This window comes from Macrotis lagotis, chromosome 4 (assembly GCF_037893015.1).
Source record: "Macrotis lagotis isolate mMagLag1 chromosome 4, bilby.v1.9.chrom.fasta, whole genome shotgun sequence".
In the NCBI taxonomy this organism is placed as follows: Eukaryota; Metazoa; Chordata; class Mammalia; order Peramelemorphia; family Peramelidae; genus Macrotis; species Macrotis lagotis.
The window spans coordinates 124,469,477-124,485,375 of record NC_133661.1 but is presented as its reverse complement, the minus strand read 5'-3'; the positions used below and the strand labels follow the sequence as shown (position 1 = coordinate 124,485,375).

General features: G+C 38.0%; 1 protein-coding gene across 2 annotated transcripts in view; it reads left to right on the top strand.

The window, feature by feature from the left end:
* LOC141521462 (protein regulator of cytokinesis 1-like) overlaps window positions 1-15,899 on the top strand; it is a 38,597-nt gene that overhangs the window by 11,529 nt on the left and 11,169 nt on the right. For both annotated transcript variants that reach the window (XM_074234050.1, XM_074234049.1), the window contains exons 2-10: window positions 1,629-1,749; window positions 2,910-3,032; window positions 3,206-3,439; window positions 3,984-4,154; window positions 5,155-5,304; window positions 6,274-6,421; window positions 11,754-11,890; window positions 13,658-13,753; window positions 15,128-15,274. In XM_074234050.1, coding sequence (XP_074090151.1) covers window positions 1,629-1,749; window positions 2,910-3,032; window positions 3,206-3,439; window positions 3,984-4,154; window positions 5,155-5,304; window positions 6,274-6,421; window positions 11,754-11,890; window positions 13,658-13,753; window positions 15,128-15,274 — 1,327 coding nt within the window. The remainder of the gene's footprint in view (window positions 1-1,628; window positions 1,750-2,909; window positions 3,033-3,205; window positions 3,440-3,983; window positions 4,155-5,154; window positions 5,305-6,273; window positions 6,422-11,753; window positions 11,891-13,657; window positions 13,754-15,127; window positions 15,275-15,899) is intronic.

Here is a 15,899-nt window from a genome sequence, read left to right as displayed (position 1 = left end):
TGCCCTTATCAGAGAAGGCACTATGGTCTATGAGCAAAGCAGAATTGATAGTAACTCAGGGGAAATGTTAGATGTGTGTAAATTTTAGAGAATCCACCCCAAATGTTCATGTGGCCTATTTGTGCTCCTCTTGTAGTAGAGCATTCCAACTTTGTATTGGTCTGATGAGCCACAGTCAGACACACTGTACACTGACTCTAATATTGTGATGCTGTTTTGGTCCTCTTTGAGAATAGACAACAACCAACCAAGATTTTTAGAAAGATATGGCTGGCTGTGTCACTAAATAATAGTGTGGCATAGGGCAAATCACTTAAGTTTTTTAGGCCATAGTTTCTTTTCTTTTATATTTTATGGTTGCTTTAAAAAGATTTACTTCTCAGTAATCTCCACCAATATAGTAGCACTTTTTCTTATAATAAATATAATAAGCAAAATAAATGGATACATTTACATCAAGAGGAAGAGGGAGATATATTTTGTCATCAGTAGACTACATCTCAGTTTCCTTATTTATAAAGCTAGAGTTTTAGCTATCTTTGTGCCCCCTCCTATTCTGACATGCTATGATTTTATGAAATGAGGATTGATAAGGAAGAAAGGTTTTTCTATTTTACTTTAAAGTGACAATTTTGCAAAGATGTCCTGTATTCTACAACATGATCACTTTCTATACCTTCCACTTGGAAACCCTATCGTTTGTTGGATCTATAGCAGAGTAAAAAGGACCCTGAATCTAGGAGTCAGGAAACTAGAGTTCTAGATAGGGCATCCCCCCAAGAAGGGACATAATCTTTTATATAATATTTAATTTTTCTGTGTCTGCTTCTTCAGCTATAATTATATACATATATATTTTTATGGTTATTATAAGCATCAAATCAGATGATTTGAAAATATTTTGAAATATATAAAACTGAGTTAAAATGTACAGGTTTTTTGAAAGGGCTTTTTTTTAGTTTTTTTCTTTTTTTGCAAGGCAAATGGGATTAAGTGACTTGCCCAAGGCCACACAGCTAAGTAGTTATCAAGTGTCTATGGTCGAATTTGAACTCGGGTACTCCTGACTCCAGGGCCAGTACTCTATCCACTGCACCACATAGCTGCCCCTTGAAAAGGCTTTTTAACGTTTTTTTTGGTTTTTATGGTACAACCTCCCAAAAAACCTTTTCTTACCACTCTAAGTACTACATTGTAAAAATAAATGAATAAACAAACAAACAAACAAATAAATAGATAACCCAAACAACCTCTTCTGGTATATACAATATTTTGGTTTCGTAGTCCCTCACATCTACCAAGAGAAAAGAAATGTGGTTTACTGTTTTCTCAGGCTGAGAATGATAACTGCAGTTATTTTGAGTTTGGCCACCTTTTAAGAGTGTGGCTTTGATTTACCTAACTGTAGTTGCGCATATTCTCTTAGTTCTGCCTACTTTATTCTATAGTGGTTCACAGAAATCTTCCTTTGCATCTCTGAATTATTCATATTCATTATGTCATATTCTTATGACAATCATATTCAATTATAACCCAATTTGTTCAATCTTTCTCCCTCAGCTCAGAGGGTACCCGCTTTCCACATGTTTTTATTTCCTTATTCATTTTTACCTACTAATTTCCTTCAGTGAAGTGCTGTCCATGGAATCAATGGCACATCTACACAAAACCCTGAGCTTCCTTCAGGATCTCTTTGAGTCAATGGGGATTCCAGAAGACCAAAGACTGGAGAGGATGGAAGTAGTGAAAGTGAGTATAACTTTGACCATGCTGGTGATGTTCATGGTCTTCAGAGTTCATAAATGTGTTTTATTTTAGTGTTTATATTTCAGTGTAATTGGTACTTTTACATATTTTTATGCATCTGAATTTATATATATTTGTAAATGTGTGTGTATTTGGTTTTTGCCAAGGCAAAAGTTAAGTGACTTGTTCAAGGTCACACAGCTAAGTAATTATTAAGTATCTGAGGCTGAATTTAAACTCAGGTCCTCCTGACCCCAGGGTCAGTGCTGTATTCACTGTGCCACCTAGCTTCCCTTGAATTTATATTTTTATAATAATTATAATGTTATGGTTTATATTTTTTATGCATTTAAAAATAATTCTGAAAAGGGATCCATGGCATAAAAGCATTAGGGAATCTCTGCTCTTTTTTTTTTTTTGCAAGGCAATGGGATTGAGTGGCTTGCCCACTAGGTAATTATTAAGGCTGGATTTGAACTTGGGTACTCCTGACTCCAGGGCCGGTGCTCTATCCACTGCACCACCTAGCCACCCTAGAATCTCTGCTCTTGAACTTGGTGCTAGCTGAAACAAGAATGTTCCAAAGATAAATCAAACATGCCATTGGCACATTAGATAGTGAGAATTTCCACACAACCAGCATTTCTTAATGAGCCATGAGCCAGGCACCATGTTAATGCAGTGGAGAAAGAAATATAAAAATGAAACAGCCCCTGCCTTCAAGAAGCTTATATTCTGTTGGAGAAATAATTTGTACACAGATAAAGATAGAATAAATACAAAGTAACTCCAGGAGACTGTGGGGAAAGTATTGCCTAGTAAATAGCATCTAGCACTAGACTTTGGATTTGAGGGTTTGGGAGAATATTTGCTTATTTGAAATTAGCTGGGGGAAGGACAACGAGGTGACTCAGGGAAGACAGCACCGGCCCTGGAGTCAGGAGAACCTGAGTTCAAATTTAGCCTCAGATACTTCCTAGTTCTATGACCCTGGGCAAGTCACTTAATCCTGATTTCTGACCCTACTCCAGAAAGAAAAAAAAATAGGTATAGGATGTCAAATCAAGATGCTTAAACCTGAGCAGCCCTCTTGCCAGCACTGGGTTTTCATATTTCCAAGAATCCGACATTGGATTGCTAATTTTTCCCTTTTCATGCCGTAGAACCTTTTGGACATGATAACTGCAGAGGAAGAAGATAAGAGGACAAGGCTTCTGGAAAGCATAGCATTACATCGAAAACAACTAGACAGTCTATGCTTTGAACTAAATGTAGAACATTTTAAAGTAAGTTTTGAACTAATTGGAATAGTTTCCCAATCATCCTCAGCGTCCCAGTCCCCAGATTTCTCTTTTATGTAATAATCTTCATTGTGTGTGTGTGGGGGGGGGGGGGGAGAGGGTGGGAGAGGGTGGGTTAGGTGTGTTTGAGCAGCACTATTTGTTTTCCTCCTGTTCAGGAGGAAGAGGGCCTCACAATGCTGCAGCTGGAGAAGGACCTAGGCATCCAACTGGAAGTCAGATTAAAGCAGAAGGAGGATAGGATGCATGAGCTGAAAAGGCTTCAAGAGCAAGACCAGGCCTTCTGTGAGGTTCTCCACACATCCCCCTACAGCATGGACAGAGGCTCTGTGCCCAGTCTGGAGGAGCTGGACCAGTTCAGAGGCTACCTGGCAACTCTGGCTGAAACAAAGGTGGTGTCAGAGACTCCTGGCACTTCAGGTGTCTTTGTTTTAATCAGCAGGAGGTCTTTCCTTGGCACAGTTCATAAGCTCTCTGTTGAACCATAGTAGCATCAGGAGTGGTGGCAGCAGTAGGAGCAGGAGTAGCAGCAGTTGTAGCCATAGGAGGAGCAGCAGTAACAGCTCAGAGCCATAGAGGCAACATCCCAGGTGAACAAACCTGTCCAAGGCTCTTCCCAGCATACCACATTGCCTTTCCTGATGGGTTGCTGTGGTTCAAAAGTTCCTCACCTTGTGACCATCCTACTAATGATAAGCTCCGCCCAGCTCAGGTTAGCTTCTTCAAAGTAGATGTGTATGTAGTTCATTGCCAGGTTTGTATTTGTGGCCTTTTTGGCTTTCAGGCTTGCACCTGCTGCCGTGGCTTTCAAGAACCAGTGTTACATCCGTGTCAGGCTGAAGTTTTAGAGTAGAAGCTCAGAACACAGAGGCACCTTTTCTAAAAGTCACTTTGACTCACTCCGAATGGGCACACATAATTTCTATGTTCTTCTAGGCATGCAGACAGGAGGAATTTATCAGTGCAAAGAAGCAGATCCTACTCCTTATGGAAGAGTTAGATTATACCTCAGACACAAGTGCTGTAAAAGACATATTATGTGAAGATGAAGATATTTCTGATCTGTCACTGGAAAAACTTGCAGCTCTGCATGACTTACTTCATCAGGTATGGAGACCCTGGCCCAAATTCCTATTTGGAAGTCTTATTGTTGCTGAGGGAGTGTTAGGATCAGAACCTTGAGATTATCCTGGGAGTTGGGATACTTGGCCAAAGCTTTAAGTGAGCCTCTGTATTCTTTCTTTCTTTCTTTTTTTTTAAAGGCAGTGGGGTTAAGTGACTTGCCCAAGGCCACATAGCTAGGCAATTATTAAGTGTCTGAGGTTGGATTTGAACTCAGATTTTCCTGACTCCAGGGCTGGTGCTCTATCCACTGCACCACCTAGCTGCCCCAGAGCCTCAGTATTCTTTAGTGACTTGGCTACTGTCTTTACTTATTTCTAATAGGGAGAGAAAATGTTATTTGCAAATATAGTGTGCTAAGAAATGAGGAAAAATAGGAAAGAAGTATTGAAAAGCTCTAGTTTTGAATTCAAATTTATAAAACTGATTTTTTAATGAATGAAAGATATTTTAACTAATAAAGATGACAGATAATTATGGGGAGGAGTTGGGGGTGGTGGTGTTTGAACAACACTGAATGAGTTTTTCCTCCTGTGGGGAGGAAGAGGGCATCATTGTCTTGCTTAGGTTGGGAATGGTCTATATTACTGGCAGTTCCTCCACTAGAAATATAAACTCCTTGAGGGCAGGGACTGTCTTTTGCTTCTTTTTGTGTTCCCAGGGCTTGGCACAGGGCCTGCCATATAACAGGTGCTTTATAAATGTTTATTGATTGATTCCTTTTATCAGTCTAGCTTTTGATGAGAATTTATGATCTGGAATGCAGAGATTTTATTTTGTAGTTTTTCCCTGAAGTGATGATTTCTGGATAGACTATGCTGAAAAATTGATAAATACTAGTTTAATCCAAAAATTCATTTGCTCTCCCTCTCCCTACAAGCTGGTATATTTCAGGCATCTTCTTTGGCAAGCTGAATGGTTTATTTTGAAAAGATGCTTTTCTCTTAAACTTTGCTATTTTTTTTTTTTTTTTGGTAAATAACAGTTAGAGGTGCTGAGAGCTGAGAATGAGATTGTATGTGAAGAACTATACTATCAAATCCAAAAGTTCTGGGACAAGTTACAAGTTCCTTATGAGGAAAGAGAAGCCCTGGCTAAACTCATGACTGGGTCAATGCTCAAAAGGAGAAAAGTGGTAAGCATAGTAGGAGCTCACACAAGTGACTGGGAAGAAGCACCTTTTGGCTCTTTGAGCTTGTTTTCTCCCATGCCCTCTCACTTCTTTGATATAGGTACTGCCTTCTACCTGCTTTTCTCCCCATACTCATAACTTTCTGGTTATTTTACATATGATTATTTATGTACATGCCATTTCCCCTGATAGAAAATAAGCTTCTTGAAGGCAGGGACTGTTTTATTTTTGTCTCTGGTAGTTTTTGGCACAAAGTAGGTGCTAGATAAAGACTTGTATATTGATTGACTGGGCCAGCATCTAGAGTCTGTGATGATTGTTTTTCAGAAACATATCTTCTTTGAAAACTGTTTTAAAAAGATCTGATTCCTGAGCTCCAGTTTGCAAAACTTCTTTTTTTTGGGGTGGGGGAGAGAACTACTGTGGTTTTACTCTTGGAAACCATAATGGAAGAGAGGTTTGAGTAGTTAGCATTTTGAAAAATGGTCCAATGTCTACTACTATGTACCCTGCCCAGCTGGTCAATAAGATGATATCCACAAAATCCATCCTATAGGACAATTCTTTCTTAGTGCCCTAAACTAAGACTGGTCCATTAAAAGGTGAAAAGAGATGTAGATGTGAATATTCAGTATATGATTGTGATTGAATACAACTATATTTTAAGTAATGATGAGCTTAATGATCTTGGAAAAACGAGCAAAATAATGAATGAAATGAGTCTATTTGTGTCTAATAGCAGCCATATCTAGTCAGGGGGAAAGGAAGGAAAAAAAAAAAGGAAAAAAGAAATAGACATGATACCTGTATTATATTTTTAAAAGCTGTACATAGTAGCAATCATCTTTTTATTATACTGCACTTTATGGAAATGGTGGTTTTGTTTCATAAATTAAAAATAAATATATAAAATTAAACCTACAAACAAAGAACAACAGCTTTTTTTTGGTTGCTTCCTCCCCCTTTTGACAGCTTCAATCAGAAGCAGATCGATTGGAAGAGCTGAAGATTAAGAACCTGAAAAAAGTGATTGAAACTGTCAGAGAAGAGCTGGCTTTGTATTGGGAAAAGTGCTTCTACAGCCAGGAGCAGAGAGAAGCCTTTGCCCCCTACTATGATGGTTGGTGTGAGAGATATCAACATAGCCCCATAGATAAACTTGTCTGCTCACTCTTTTGTGTTAACCTGTGTTCTTTTATTTATTTTTTTTCTGTGTTCTTTTATTTGTCTTAACAACAAGTATATCCATTTCTAAGAGGACATTAGACACTTCCTGCCTTTTCTAGTTCACGGGATTACGGGCTTAGAGTTGGAAGGGACTTTGAAGATAATTTGGTCTTCCCATTTTATAGATGAGAAAAAATGAGGCTTTGGTTCAGTGATTGGGCATAGAACCACAAAGGAAGTGATTTATTTTGGGGGTTGGGATGGAGCAAAAGGGTACCAGGACCTGTGATTTCAGTAGTCTAGGAAACTTCCAGTGAAGAAACTCCTTCTACCTTGGCAGATTGATAGCAACTCATAATTTATAATCTTAGATGCACCTCAGAATACTGACAGATTTAATGACTTATGTAGGGTCCCAAAGCCAGTATTTATCAGAGGCAGGATTTTCAAACAGGTCTTATTGCTATCAGCTCACTTTATACAATACCACATTGCTTCTCAAATCAGTTTGTAAAGGTTTTGGTGGGAAGGAAACACAGGCAATGTGATAGGTTTTTTAAATATTGGGAGGTTTGTGATTGTGGAAAGGAATTAGAAAATCTAATAATTAGAGCTATCCAAAACTTAAAATGGAATGTCCAGGGAGATTTGTTTTTCCTTGCTGAAAATCTTCAAGGGGAGGTGGTATGAGGACTAGTCAAAGATTGTGTCATAGAGGAAATTCTTTTTAAAATTTTTTTTCCAATTGCTTGCAAAGGTAGTTTTCAATATTCATCCATTTGCAAGTTTATGAGTTCCAGATTTTTCTACCACCCTTCCTTTCCTTCCACTTCTCCATGGCAGGAAACAATCTGATAAAAAGTTGTATGTGGACAGTTGTGTGTAAGATATTTTCATATTAGTCATGTTGTGAAGTATTAGAACTAAGGAAAGAAGATCTAACATAAGAAAGAAAAAACAAAAAAAAGTTTTTAGAAGTGAACATAGTATGCTTTGTTCATAGAGAAAATTCTTACTTGTAGTAATAGATAACTTCTGAGGTTCCTTCTAGCAATGGGGTTTTGTGAATATTTTTAGTAATGGAAAGTTTTCTGCCCCATAAGGTAGTCTATTGGCAGATGTCTATAGCAGATTTTCTCATAAGCGAAAATCTAACTCCTTCTTCCTGCTAGTCCTAGTTATATCATCTGAAAGAGCACTGATAAAATTCTGACTATCTAGGAATAAATGAAATACCCAAGGGATGTGGATTAGACCTGTGATTTTATTGATATACAGAATTCCTAGGTGTCACAAGTTCCTTTATCAAGACAGGCTAGAATGTTTTCTGCAACTTATACTCTTAGCAAGCATTGAGAGGTCAAGTGTTTTGCTTGAGGTCACACTGTTGGATTTATGCTATCTACAAATTTTTTTTTAATTATTGTACCTTCTATGAATGGCCAAGGAAAGAGCTCTGAAGAAAATTTGTATTTTGAGAGATAGGGAGAGGGAGAAGAAGGGAACAGTTGGGTTGTGTCTTGTCTGATTAAACTCAGATTTGTGGATAGGTCACCCTGGGTAGCACTATGCTCTTTGGAATGCATTATTCCATTCCCTCTTCTAGTGGATACAGAAAAGTCTTGCATTATTCAACTGTCCTTTCCTTTGTATTTGAAGGTCTTTCTCCTGATGGCCTGAAGAATTTGTTTCTGAATTGAATTATTATTTTTAACCATGGTAACTTGGAGTTTGCAGTGTTGGATTTTTTTTTCTGAAGGCAATCTATGAATTCTTTCAAATGGAATTTCATTTTCTGTGTTTAGAAGTTCTAGGTATTATAGTGTTAACATTTTTTGTATCTGTTGTATTCTTCAGGGAGACCTTTGGTGCTTAGGTTGTCTCTGTGCATCCTCTTCAATGTTAATAATGTTTGGCTTGTATAGTGAGCATATTTTCTTTAAATGTTCATTATTTTTTGACTTTTTTATTATAGGTTGTCCTTCAGTTTGTATATTTATATTACCAATCTATTGTTCTCCCTTTTTGTTTCTTTGGTAAGGCTTGAAAATTCAAAATTCAAGTTTTTCTACTCTCCTCATTATTTTATTGTGCAGTCCACTGTTTTCCTTTTAACCCACTCAGAGGGCAGCTAGATGGCGCAGTGGATAGAGCACTGGCCTTGGAGTCAGGAGTACCTGGGTTCAAATGTGACTTCAGACACTTAATAATTACCTAGCCGTGTGGCCTTGGGCAAGCCACTTAACTCCATTGCCTTCAAAAATCTAAAAAAAAATAATAAATTAGCCCACTCAGAAATAGCAGCTTGAGCTTCCATATTCACCTCAAGTTCTACATGGACCACTTGTCTCCCCAAGTGTTGAGTCATTTGCATTCATTTTGCAGTATTTACTCATTGATGCTGAAACTTATTTACTAGATCCAGAGACCATATTTCCTTCTGTTGTTATAGTTTTTCCTATTTATTTATTATCTCTGTGTGTGTGTGTGTGTGTGTGTGTGTGTGTGTGTGTGTGTGTACAAGGTCTTAGAGTTTTCTTCTTGAAATCTTTAGTACTTTCAGTCTTTTTTCTCTCTTTTTTCCTTATCACTTACTTTTTACTCCTTCCCCTCTAATTATAATTTTCTTGGGCATTAGATTTCAAAGTGGCTCAGCCTCCTCCCACATAAGGTGATTCATTGGTCACCAGACCAGGTTTCTGCTCTCTATGTGATTTTTGGGTGATCAGAACCAGGCTTTGCTGGATGCTTTCTTTGTCCTTTGTCTCAGGCTTGTTGTAGAGTACTGCATTCTCTCCATAAATACAATGTCCTGTCTTGGTGATCTGAACTGGAACCAGCAGTTCAGAACTCTGTAACATTGATGCTTCTGGGTTACAGCCTCCAACTGACTTTTGCTTGTGAAGGGTTCTGGCCAAGTTGGCACTCAAGTTCTAAGAACTTCTATAGCCAGGCCGCTGTAGCATTGGAAAAGAGTGAGGGTCCAGGTGCTGGGGTGGATTTTGATTTAAGTTTGTGTCATGTTCTTGGGTCTGTTAGTGCAGGTAGCATGGGAGCTAGGGATTGGGTCCTGAGTGAGCTCAGTGTCAGTGAGAGTCGGTTTGATTTGGGTTTGGGAGAATATTTTTTATACCTTTGTGGAGATTCTGGGTGCTTTAGTTTATGAAATTAGAGGAAGTTGTTTATCTTTGGTACATAATTTCTATTTTAGAGTTTAAGAGGTCTTGAGGATCAGAGAAAATGGCTAGTCTACCATCTTGTTGTTCAGTTCACCCATAAATCCCCATTAACTTTTATTCTTATTAATAACAGTCTGGTGATAGGATAATTGGGAAGTGTAGAAAGGGGCAGGCATAGTAGATTATACTAATTATGAGGTCATTAGTAAGAGGTTAGGGGCAAACCTAGTAGATTATACTAATTGTGAGGTCATCAGTAAGAGGTTGAGGCCTAGCCTAGGTGGGTGATAATAGAAATGGAAAGGAAGTAATGTGTAAAAGAGACATTTCAGAAGAAGAATTAGTAGGATTTGACCACTAACTGAGAGGGAGGAGGTTAAAATGCCTTTGAGGTTTTTAGCCTAGGTGATGTCATCTATAGAAATAGAAACAAATGCAAATAGGGGAGATATGTTTCCAGTAGGAAAATTGTTCACTTCTGGATGTCCTAAATCAGGGCTGATGATAGAATGTTGAAATGGAAATGTAGGCACTTGTGGATATAGGATTAGAACTTGAGCTGGTTTTACCCTAAGTGAGGGAGGGGATTTTTTTCATCCCCATTGTATAGCATGGTTTCTTGCATATGGTTGCTACTTAATAAATGTTTGAGTAAAATTGAATGTCACTTGAGGGTCATCCAGATAGATTACAGTTGAAGGTGACTGGAGTGGATTTTCAGGGGGGAAAGTATAGATATGATATTACTATAAGCCTTGTCTGTTCAGGGGATATGTCATGCACACTGATAACTGTGAGAAGAGAAATAATAATAGCTTATATTCATAGAAAGCTTTAAGATTTGCAAATCCCTTTATGTATATTATCTCATACAATCCTATGAAGTATCCCCATTTTACAGATGAGGTAACTTAGACTGAGAGAGCTTAAATAACTTGCTTAGGAATACATAGTAAGTCTTGGGGTAGGTTTTGAATTCAGGTTTTTCTGACTCCAAGTCCAGTACTCTGTCCACTGTGATAGGGTAAAAGGAGAAAGCTGAAATGATCTAGAAATAGTTGAGAAGAGGAGAGAATCACTGTGAGCTGGAGAATCGGGGAAGGCATCATGAAGGGCATGACAATTGAGCTAAAATCTTGACATTGAAAAAGGGAAGCATTTCAGTAGGCGGACTTGAAAAAATGCATTTCAGCGATGGGAGACATTTATATAAATGTACAGAGACAGGAGAGTTCAGGATAAGACTGGGGAACATCAGGCAATCTAGTTTATCTGTATTGTAAGATTCACAAAGGGAAATAAGATGAAATGAGGCTATCAAAGTAAAGTTGGAGCCAAAATAGAGTGGTCCTTAAATTCTAGGCTAAAGAGTTTGTGTTTTGTCTTCTAGAACTTAGATAATAGAGAACCATTGGAAGTCTGGAGGCTTTGGGCTGTTACAGTAAGAGCTATGCATTAAAGGATTATTTTGGCAGCTGTCTGAAGGATGTATTGGGAAAGGAAGAGATAGCATGGAGCTGGTGTGTAGAATCTTTTGCTCAGTAAAATTTTATGGAGCTGACTGGAAAAGCATTAAGGGATGACATCTTCATTTATGTCCATAGCTACTTAAATACAATGTGACTTTAAAGTTATTAGAGGCAATCTACTCCCTGGGCTAAAGGTGGTGATGTTACTCCATGAAAATCTGTGTGTCTTTTGTATGAGTCACTGTCTTTTTCTCATATCTTTCCGTGTCTGTGCTTTTCTGTCTTTCTGTCCTTTAAGAAGCCATATATGGTGAAAAAATTAATGAATAATTAAAAATAAACTTAAGCATAGTCCAAAAATGCTTCATTTTCAAAAAGTGAACAGAAATTTAATTTTGTATTATAGCAAATGAGCAGCATTGTCTTTAAAGATGTGAAGGGGTCAGTGGAGGAAAATTTATATGGAAAAATAAGAATAATTCTTTCTCATCAGAACTGCATTAAAAATGAGTAGAAAAGCAAAGGGGTACAGGGAAAATGGGATCATGACCATTTAGGAGCATTGAAATATTAATGGAAATAAATGTGGACTTTCTCCCCCTCACCATTCTTCTGTGGGATCATGACTATCATGCAGAAAACTACTCAGAGACTTTGCTCCAGCTCCATGATGCTGAGGTGGTGCAGTTGAAACACTACTACGAAGTGCACAGAGAGCTCTTTGAAAGCGTCCACAAGTGGGAAGAAAACTGGAAGCTCTTCTTGGAGTTTGAGGTACTGTCCTGCTATTTGCAGATCAAGAGGAAGGCAAAGGGAAAGGCAGTCAAAAAAACAAGGATGAGGAATGGATCTAGGATTCTCTGCAGCTTACAGTCCCAGAGAGTTAGACATTGAGAGGTCAAGTTAATTATCCAGAATTATACAGCCATTGAATGCTTCTGTGGCCAGCTCTCAGTTCACTATGCCAAGTATGTCAAATCACCGCCTTGTGCACAGATGCAATATGAGATTTCTGAGACTTGTGTATTGTCCAAGGATTTGTTGATAGGTACTTCTGTCAGTCACACCAGTATGCAGGAACATATAAATACTGTTTGGTTATGTGCTCAGAGTATAGACCCACTGGATATAAATACCAGTGGGCCTTGAGCAGCAGGTTCAGCAACCTTAGACAGGACTTAGTTACATTGGCAGGGCACAGTGGAATTTTACAGAAGGTAGAAACAAAGATTTACTAATCCAACAACTTAATAGAAGGGGAAGATTTCATCAGCTTAAATAATTAACTAGTCAGTAAACATCGGGAAATATAGCTAGACTTTGCAGACTGACCATTAACACTGGAGTGACAGTTAGTTACATAACTTTCTGATCTTAAGTAAATAGAGTTAATAAAACTTGAGCTAGAAATTCTCTTATTGCTAACAGGTTAATAATTAGAGCTATAGTTAGATATCTTAATTTGATTTTGTGGAGCCTAGATTTTGTGTCTTGCTGACTTAAGCAAATGACAATAATAATTACCAGAAAAATTTTATTATAACACTTGACTTTGCCACCTAAGTCTTCTAATTTTCATAAACTCTTTTCCTCTTCCAACATCTCATAAAACTGCCTGAAGTATCTATTTTAATTTGGGATCCATTTGGATTCCTTTTCAGGTAGTATAGCTTTAGTGTGAAGAGATAATCTCAAACTTTCCTACCTGCCAGCTCTTGTTGGGCATTTGAAAATAAGAAACAGAGATAGGCAGTCAGCAAGCATGTATTAAAGCACTTCCAATATACTAAAAACACTGTGCTAAGCCTTGGGGATACAAAGAAAGCCAAAACTTCCTCCCTCCCTCAATCTTGACTATCCTGCCATTGGGGAGCTTACATTTCAGTGGGAGAAACATATACTTAACTTTATACAGGCTATATAGGAAGTAAACTTACTAGGGAAGTCACCAGTAGCAGAAGGAACAAGGAACTTCTATTTTAAAAGATGACTGGAACTGGAGTTTGAGGGAAACCAGGGAGTCTAAGAAGTAAAAGTGAGAGGGTAGGTAGGTGGTGAAGTGAATAGAGCACCAGCCCTAGAGTCAGGAGTACCGGAGTTCAAATCCAACCTCAGACATTTAATAATTACCTAGCTGTGTGGCCTTGGGCAAGTCACTTAACCCCATTGCCTTATAAAAAGACATAAAAGTGAGAGGAGAGGGCATTCCAGGCCTGGAGAATCAGCTCAGCAGTTCTGGGGTTGATGTAATTTAAACAAAGTAATCAGAAGAGGAGAACAACTATCATTACCTCAAATCAATTTTTCAGTTTGTCAGTCTGTCAAAGTTTGAAATGTCTTTTCAGCTCTGATTTAGTCTTTTTTTTTTAATACTGGACTTCATTTTTATCACAACTTACCTGGGGAGAAATCATCAGCTTTCCTTTCTTTCTAGCTCCTAAGTATAGCTCTTTGAGATTAAGGGGATTCCAAAGAACTAACTATTTATACTGAGACCTACTGGTTCAACTGGCCCTAATTGAAGTGTAATTGTTTCCACAGAGAAAAGCTTCAGATCCAAGTCGTTTTACTAACCGAGGTGGAAACCTCCTGAAGGAGGAAAAACAAAGAGCCAAGCTCCAAAAAACTTTCCTTAAGGTAGTGTCATTTCTTTGACTGATTGACCCCTAATTCTAGAAAATCTACACTTGAAGGTTTTGCTCTATAACTAATGGATTCTACATACTAATCTAATAATGCTGATGAACATTTGGAGCCTGTAATGTAATTTCTGTGCCTAGCTCAGGGACAAGCCTTTGTAGCTTTGTGAGAGTCTTGGGTTTACTCATTCTTTTCTAATTTATATAAACGACTCATATTAAGGTTTCTTGTCTTCAATTGTACTTCAGGGTAGTATCTCAAGGTGTAATGGAGGAGACCATCTGCAAACTATTATGTGCAAATGAGATTTATATAGGATAACTTGTAGGTAATTGCAGAAAGGCATGATCATTAAGGAAGATCAGACTTTTTGTAGAAATGGAATTTTAGCTAAGACTTGAAGGAAACTAGGGCAGCTAGATGTCACAATGGATAGAGCACTGTGAGTCAGAAGGATGAGAGTTCGCATCTGGCCTCAGTCACTCAACATTTACTAGCTGTATGACCTTGGGCAAGTCCCTTAAACCTGACTGCCTCACATCCAGGGCCATCTCCACTTGTCCTGATTCTTATCTGGCCACTGGACCCAGATGACTCTGGAGGAGAAAGTGAGGCTGATGACTTAGCACAACACTCCCTCACTCAAATTCACTTCCTATGCTTGTCATGGCATCACTTTCCCTGATGTCATGGTCTTCTTTGAGAATGAAGGACAAACATCATCATCATAAAGGAAGCCAGCAAAGCCAGGAAGTAGAGAAAACTTTGATAGAGAAGTTGAGGATGAACTATAGTGAAAAGGATTTGAGGCTGAACGTATAATAAATACAAAAGACTCAGATAAATTTTAATTATGAGGACATTTTACCCTCCAAAATATTAACTGTGAAATTATGCATATATCAAAAATAGTTATATACATCTTTGGGGTGAGATATTAAGATAGAGTTTTTAGCTCCAAAATTTTCCTCATCCCTCCATTCTTTAAAAATCTGTGCTCCCAGGATTCTTGGAGCTCAAAATGCATTTTAGTTTCATGAGATTAAAAAATAATGGGTGCTGTAGCATGGGTAACCCAAGCAGGAACTTCTTAGATAAAGTGAAGAGTTTTGGGTTTTTCTTCCTTCTCACTGTGTTGTGAATGAATAAGGCCTTTAAGTTTTTTAGTGTCTGAACACTTCAGTCACTGATAAGCACATTCTTTGCTATGAGTTACATCTTCTTGTTAGAGATACCACAAGGAAGCTCCTGAATAGAAGTTTGCATTTGGAGAGATCTCTGGGATTTTCATTGTGATAAAAGAGTTGGTGACAATAACTATTCTTTTTTTTTTTTTTTTTTTTTTTTTTTTTTTTTTTTTTTTTACCTCAGCTTGAAGAGGAGTTGAAAGCACAAATTGAACTGTGGGAACACAAATATTCAAAGGACTTTGTGGTGAATGGGCAGAAATTCATGGAATATGTGATGGAACAGTGGGAGATGCATCATTTGGAAAAAGAAAAAGCAAAGCAGGAGAGAGTAAGTCTAATAAAGGGAAAGAAGAAAAGTAGTAAGGTTTTTTAAAAAAAATGAAGTGTATTATAATATTTCTGCTAGTGTCACTATAGGTGGTAAGAAACCAGCCCATGTCTGCACTTTGCTTTCAGTTGTTTCTAGTTTTTATTACTGCAAAAAGTGCTGCTATGATTATTTTTTAAAATTTATACATTACTAAAATTGTCTTGTTGTAAAAGTAAACATAACCCCCCCCAAAGATAAAAAAAACCTCACGAGAAATAAAGTGAAAGGGGAAAAAAAGGTGCTTCAGTCTGTGTTTTGATGCCATCATCTCTGTCTCATGGTGGATCGCATTCTCTATTATTAGTCCATCAGAGAAGTTACTTCCACAGTTGATGTTGCTGATTGTAATTTACTCCATCCATTTCTTCCTACTACCAATTTTTAAATTTTCCCTCTCCTTTCACTCTGTCCCTCGTCAAAAGTGTGCTGTGGGACAGCTGAGTGGCATGACAGACAGAGTGCTGGCCCTGGGGCCAAGAGTCCCCAAGCCAACTTCCCATCCCAGAGACCAAGCACCCACTCATCCCTGTGGTCCTGTACAGGCTACCCAATCCCACACCTTAACAAAAGTAAAAAAGAAAAT